This window comes from Nelumbo lutea, chromosome 1, assembly GCF_056320005.1.
Source record: "Nelumbo lutea isolate HS-2025 chromosome 1, American lotus-T2T, whole genome shotgun sequence".
NCBI classification, from domain to species: Eukaryota; Viridiplantae; Streptophyta; class Magnoliopsida; order Proteales; family Nelumbonaceae; genus Nelumbo; species Nelumbo lutea.
In genome coordinates, this window is record NC_142684.1 from 153,352,259 (window position 1) to 153,359,463 (window position 7,205).

General features: G+C 42.4%; 1 protein-coding gene across 1 annotated transcript; it reads right to left on the bottom strand.

Annotated features, from left to right (window-relative positions):
• Window positions 1-3,740: 3,740 nt before the first annotated feature.
• Window positions 3,741-7,016, bottom strand: LOC148878477 (Ribosomal protein S10p/S20e family protein). The gene is made up of 3 exons (XM_088955247.1): window positions 6,578-7,016; window positions 6,373-6,432; window positions 3,741-4,376 (listed from the first exon to the last, which is right to left on the bottom strand). Exons 1-3 carry the CDS (start codon window positions 6,809-6,811, stop codon window positions 4,065-4,067), a joined length of 606 nt encoding a protein of 201 aa, XP_088811373.1. The 5' UTR covers window positions 6,812-7,016; the 3' UTR covers window positions 3,741-4,064.
• Between the last annotated feature and the right edge of the window lie 189 nt (window positions 7,017-7,205).

A 7,205-nucleotide genomic window follows, 5' to 3' on the forward strand; every position in this document is an offset into this window, starting at 1 on the left:
ACGTGATCAGCCATTTAACACCTAAGACGATGTCAAATTCGTCCAAGGATAGTACGAATAAATCTGCTTGGAAGGACTCTGTTCCGACCTGAATTCTGGTGTCCTTGCAAATTCTGGGGCTGTGAACTCTTTCCCCGTTTGCCATGGCCACCTGTAATTATGGTCTTCTTTCCATGGGAAATTCTAACTTGTGGGCCACCTGTTCGTTGATGAAACTGTGGGTGCTACCTGAGTCCACCAGAATACGGGCTGGCAGCTCTGCTATCAATGCTCTTAGTTGCATGGTTTGGGAAGTCTTGACCCCGTGATGGCATGGAGGGAGATTTCTGGTTTTGATGTTGTAGGTTCGTCCTCTTCCTCTTTGGGTTCTTCTACTAGGAGACAAAACAACTTCTTACACTTGTGGCCCGCGGAGTACAGGTCATTGCCGTTGAAGCACTGCCCCCTTGCGCGCCATTCCGCCATTTCGGCTCGGGTCAGCTGCCTAATGGGGGGTGCAGATCTGCTACTTCCTATGCTTGACGCTGATCTGGAGGGGTTGCCCGCAAGCAGCCTTGGTTCTCTGCTGGTGATCGAAGAGGGAGTCACTCCTGCTGTCTTCGAAGGCGTCCAAGTTGATGCCGGCCGTCCTATGCTGAAGCCCCCGTGGGAGATATGCATCTTCCTTTCGAAGGCATGTGCGAGGTTCATAGTTGTGACTAGATTAGGGGGGTGCTACATCTCAACGTCCACTCTTAGGGGTTCCACTAGCCCTGTTGTGAACATGTCGACTTGCTGGTCTGGGCGTACCGAGGTTGCTCTGGCGAGAAGGGTTTGGAACTGGCGCTGATAATCCGCCACAATCCCGGTTTTCTTAAGGTTGATTAGTTCGCCCAGTGGGTTACTTGTCAGCGGGGGTCCAAACCGAAGGAGGCAATAGGATTTAAATTGTTCCCAACTAAGCCCGGGTTCTTCCTGCTCTAGACGATAGAACCAGAGTTGTGCCTCTTCGGTCAGGTGGAACGTGGCCAGGCTGACCTTGTCCTTCTCCTCCGTGCACTGATTACGGAAGAATTGCTCACACCGGTACAGCCATCCCAATGGGTCACCGCTACTACTGTATGAGGGAAACTCCAGACGACTGTATTTGGGTATGACTGCTACAGCTTGGGTGGCGTCCTATCGTTCACCGGAGCCCTTGGCCCGATCTGGGCGGCGGTTGTGGTTGGTGGCCGCCTCTTCAGTACTTCTTTCTCTGGTGGAGAAGTATAACTTCAGTAGGCGTTGAAGCTCCCTGACATCCTCCTTGACTTCTCTTACTTCTGCATGATTTTCCACGAGTCGGTGTTCCAGTTCATGGACCTTGGATGATAGCTGCTCCATGTCGTCCATGATGCTAGGCTCTGATACCAAAATGTTATGGACCTGGGCGTAGGATCTCGTCACGGGGCGGTCCACGGGGAAAACTCCTATCCTTCCCTTGTGCTTCCCTTTGGTGGCGAACTAGGGGGGTGATTTGTCCAAGAGATCACTCAAACTCTCCTTACACCTTTCTTGGTTGAAAAATGAATGAATTTATTTCCACTCATAGCTCCTTAAATAGGAGATTACAAAGGGAATTCCTTGTTAGATTTGGCTAGACTGGGGAATCCTTAACAAACTCAAACTCCTACTTCTAAACAGATTGCCTTCTTCTAATGATAACACAACTCCTACTAAAAACAGATAAGATAAGGATAAGGCACGATGGAAAGTGTAGCTGGCAGATGGCAAGCCGAGCTGTTGTGGTAGGATAAGGTGGGACCCACCCTGATGAGCTGTCATGTGGGCCCCGCTCTACTGTTGCTGCCGATGGTGCGTGAGCCTCACGGTGTTGCTGTCTTGTGGTGCATGTTGTTGCCGTGCGGTGCGTGCCGCTGCCTAGTGCTGCTGTCGTGCTGCTGCCTATGACTGCGCCGTAGCACGCTGTCGGGTGGTGCATCCATAACAGATCTCAGGGTGGCTTACTCGGCGGGGACGCTCCAATGGCTAAGTTAGCACACAACAGCAGTAGTAGAGAGCTTGAAGATGATAATACTGAGTTAGAGAGCTAGGGAGCAAAGATTACGCATAAAAACATACCTTCGCCCCTAGGGGTGAAGTCTTTATATACTAGAGTCCCCGTGGGTGGGTGAAGCGGTTCCTAGATCCTCGCTGTGATGGGATCCGCTTGCGTGTTAAACCAGGGAGTGGGTGAGCTAATATAGATGTGGTCGGTCTGAATGGTAGGCGAGTTGCCTATAAGGTACCGGGCTGCCTGGTGGCAAGCTACCTGAGCTCGTGCTCTTCAGGTCTGCCCTGATATGAATGTCGAAATGTCTTTGGACCGAGGTGATCCTGGTGTGACCTTGCACCGAGGCATACTTGTCCCGAGGTAGTTTTGACCGAGGTGGTCGTTCTGTCCGGGTTCGATCTATAGCGGACTTGATATCGTTATCCTGGTCGCGATCCGATACCGGGGTGACTTCAGTTTGGGGTATCGGGGTGCCTGAGGTTGCATTGTAGTGAACTGATCTGCCACTTGTGTCGAGTCACGTCCACGTGCCGATCTAGTCATGTTGAATTGTCACTTATGCCAAGTTACGCCCACGTGTCTCCTTGTTACGAGGTTGAGCCAAATTCCTCTTCATCAGTTTTGTTTTCCTTTCTTTGGTGCGTGAAGCAATATCTAATTGTGTTTCAAGATTTTTTTTTCTTCAAAGAATCAAAAAGCAACCCTAGTCCCTATACAATTCAAAATCCGCCCTCTAATTAAGAAAACCTCGAGCCACGTGTACTATAGGTCCATTGCATTGGCCCCGGTTCAAAGCTCTCTCAAACAGGAGGGCCCTTCCAATTACATGGATACGCCTCCCCCTTAGACAAAGGGACTAGACAATGTGGATTCAACATAGATGTTTCTTCATTCAATTTAAAACATGGTTTTTAAAAACGAATCGATGACCAAACTGGTAAGGGGTCCGGTTACTAGTTCAAACGGTCCGACCCTTTAATCTGAACTATTGGCATGTTCTAACAAAAATTAAAAAATTAAAAAATTTGAAAAATGGTCAAAACCATTCGAACGGTTAACCAATTGGTTCAACAGTTTGCTGACCAAAATCAACGGTTTAGGGGAAAAACAGTTTTGGAGGAAAACAAAACCGGTCAAGTGACCGGTTCCCAATTTTCCTGGTCCGATTTTGAAAACAGTGATTTAAAAGGTAGTTGATATCAATAATCAAAACCAAACCTCATTTAATTTTCCTACTCAAAATAAAAGAAAAAAAAAACCAGCTTCAAGGCTTTTTATGACTCACTAGTTACCATGGAGAAACTAGAAAGTGGGCCCAGTTAAAATACAATTACAATAATGTGATCCTAATGGAGCAAAAAAGTTTCAGTCATAAATGGAACCTCATTTAATTTAGGGACTTGCTGATAATAGCTGAATAGCTGAACTGAATGACTATTTTTTTTTCTTTCTTTTTGTCTTTTAGAGATAAGTTATTCGGGATGTTCTGATCTCTATCCTAAGCTTTAAAGCTGAAGTTGGTTTGGTTACTGTAGCCTCAAAATATTTATTATTTAATTATTTTTATCCACTAAAGCAATAAGTAATCCAATTCAGCCACTTCAGTCGTTATCAAGCAGCCCCTAAGTTTCAAGTCAATTAAAGAACCCAGCCTTATGGCTTTAGAGACTTGCCACACAGACACACACCAGCTGTCCCATGCCGAGGATTGGAGTCTAACATAATATATGCCATACAATTTGTTGAATGGAAATAACAATTGAAAGATGATACTAAAATTTTAAAGACATGAAAACAAAATCTAAAAGGGAAATAAGTGATGTTGTCTTCATGTTGCAGTGCGATATGAACATGAAACGTTCATACAGAGAGGTCAGACTGAAACACGAAAAAAATTGCAGCAATCTATCTATCTCCCACAACTGTTGCTTGACAGGAAAGGTACAAGCTACAATTTTAGGAAAGAAAGTAGTAAAAAGGTGTTGACTGAAGACAGAAATGGTGAGTTTTACTGAGCATCTGGTACATTTGATCATAGTTTGACCTCTACATCAACACCAGCTGGGAGGTCAAGCTGCATCAGAGAATCTATTGTTTGGGCAGTTGGGTAGAGAATATCAATGAGGCGCTGATGGGTCCGAATCTCAAAATGAAACCTTGCATCTTTGTTAACATGAGGGGACTTGAGAACACAATAGATTCTCTTCTTAGTTGGCAGAGGCACAGGCCCCATGGTCCTCGCATTGGTTGTTCTTGCAGCATCCATAATCTGTTTGCATGAGTCCTCTATCAGCGGCACCCAGTAAGACCTTAGCTTTATTCTAATCTTTTGCTTTGGCGCCATCTGAGGAAAAGAAGAACATCTACATGGTTAATGCCAACGACAGTATAAGCTCAATGGAGGAAGATGCAAATGTTTGTGTTTTGTACATGTCAAAAATGACAAACCCCAGAAACAGATACCTTGATCATCTGCATTTGAATTCAAGTTTGGACAAACAGCATTTGCAGTCCTAGTTTTTGGAATTTAGCTAATTTGGATGGTCCAAATAAACCACAATAACAACCATTGGCTTCCATAAAGTTACGAGAAAATACAATAGCGTTAATAAACTTTTTATGAAACCAGAAATCCTCAAAAATAAAAATTATTTAATTTCAAGATATGTCAAAACACACCTAACGCCTATAGGAACCTCTAGCCTAATTATATTATGCTAGAGGTCTAGAGGAATCCCCTTTTATGATCAAGTCCGAGAAGTCATCTTTTAGGATAGAAGGGTTTGGAACAAATCCCCACCATCTGATTTTCAAGTTCTTAAATCCAATCAGATAGACATGAACCCAGAGAACCTTCCTTGCCTTGCTTCTACAGAAAGTACCATTCTACTGATCTAAGGTTCAAAATAGAGCTTCCACATAAGTAACATTTGTTAACCCCTATAGAAAATTCCAACTGATATACCATTTTAAGCTTTAACCTTAAGATGGAAAGAATCCTTTAACATCTTTCTGCCATGAAGGCATGATTCACAAACTTCTTGATAGCATGCTACAACATGGTTTGGTGAAACTAAGAAATCATTCCATATGTCAAAGGTCGTTACCCGATGTAGGCCCCAGCTATGTGGGGTCTTGGGAAGGGTGGAGTGGATATGGTCTTAACCTTTGGCTTTTTTTTTTTTTTGGCACAAAGTGAGCACTTTCAGACTTGAACCTGTGTTCTAACACTTGACAGCCTGAGATTTTACCATTACATCAAGTAATGACCCCTACATTAATATAATTTTGTTATTGTTCCAAGAAGGGAAAAGGGGGAGAATGCTAGAGCTTGCCTTCAATGATTATCCTCTGTTTTTACTTGCACATAATTTATATATATGGATCCAATCAGCTGCCCTCACCTCACATTTAACTCAACTCAACTCAGCCTTGTTCCTAACTATATGCGGTAAGCTACATGAGTCCTGTTTTGTATTCCACTTTGTTGAATGTCATATCTATTTTTAAACTATGGGCCCTCAAATCATTTCACTCTACATCAACCTATGTCATTTGGGCCTGCCCCTAGCTCTTCTAGGCCTTCAACTAGCAGCAGGTCACTTATGCTCACCCCAGATCTAACTCCACTTGAAAAGTTTTATTGCTACTCCACCAGGATTACCAGTTTATCACTTGGAAAAAGACCAACTTGAAATTTAAGGCATAAAATGATCAATACTGGAGATGAAAGTTATCAACAACAGATAATTTGTGCTATTGCACCATGATGTTGACAAAGCAAGGATGGTAGCTAGTGGTGTCAAACTGTCAATCTTATATCAGATGCTATCATTTCTAATACAAAGGTATGGCAGTTTCGTTAGCATTACCTACTTTGTGAAGTGGTTCAACGTAAATGATTTCAACTAACTGGTCCATAATTCAAAACTATGGCTGTTTCAAGGACTTAACCAACTACAATCCACAGCTTCTGCCTATTTGAATGCAAGACTTTACCGAGTTGATAACCCCAACAACCAATATTGCTCAACTAGGTAAAGAATGTGTACCTAAAGCCTAAAATTTTCTGCTATATGGTCTATTTTTCAGTGTTATTGCTTTTCTATCAACAAACCGCTTAACTTAGTTTCCATGCTCGGAAGCTTATTGGGATTATCAATATCAAACTTTCAATCCATGGATACAAGTCTCTAGTAGTAAAAGGCAGAACAACTTATTAACAAAAGAATTCTACTTATTTGCTCATCTATCACTTCAATTGACACAGAAAGAAAGATATAAATACATTATATAAAAAAAAAATGAGTTGAATCCTTGAATAAATGAAAATTTTATACCTTATCGACATCGGCACCCATGGCGAGTGGAAAAGAATCGAGATTCTCAGATTGCCCAACCTAAGAAGAAACATAATTAAGTACTAATTTTTAAATCTCTCTTTTCCTCCAAAAGTAAATCATAGCACAATTAAAAAGTCACATTGTTTTTGATAGAAACTCGGAGAGCGTTGGGGAAAGGACAGAAAATGCACAAAGTACCCACCTCAATGGTGCCTGAATTAGGTCCATCGATAATTTCTGGAGGTGGTTCTAGGGTTTCTTCAGACTCAATAACCTCTGGTGCGGCGAAAACCCTTGAAGGACGGGTAACCTTTAGGATTTGTAGCTTCAGAACATTTGAAGGTAGAGAAAAAGCTACCGCTTTCGGTTTGGTAGAAATGGTCGAGCTGGGCAATGAAGGAAAGCTAAGGTTTGCGGATATTGACGAGATAGCCATTTGAGCGCTCTACTCTCTGTCTCGCTCACTTGCTCGACCGCCGAGGACAGTACAGAGAGCTCCACTCTGGGAGAGACTGACAGTACGTTATCTTATCCAACATAGGTGTCGATCTCTATACTTGAAGTTGGGTGTACGTTACGGTCGACGCACCCCTTGTTCAGGTTAGTAAAAGGGAAAATTTCTGATAATTATCCTGTACTTTGGTCGAGTTACGATTAGTTTTCAAATTTATTCGAAATTTCAAAATGTAATAATTCAACATCCGAATTGTTAAAATGTGAAAATTCAGTAATTGCAGTTAGATTTAATTTTTATTGAGTTGTTAAGTGACATTTGAAAAGTCAAAAATGCCTTTAAAATATCATCTAATTCTCTTTATTAACCATCCAAA

Coding starts and splice junctions, on each gene's coding strand:
- LOC148878477 (XM_088955247.1), bottom strand. CDS start 6,811: ATGGCTATCTCGTCAATATCCGCAAACCTTAGCTTTCCTTCATTGCCC. Junction 6,433..6,577: donor CTAATTCAGGCACCATTGAG/GTGGGTACTTTG, acceptor GTTTCTTCTTAG/GTTGGGCAATCTGAGAATCT. Junction 4,377..6,372: donor TGGGTGCCGATGTCGATAAG/GTATAAAATTTT, acceptor TCTTTTCCTCAG/ATGGCGCCAAAGCAAAAGAT.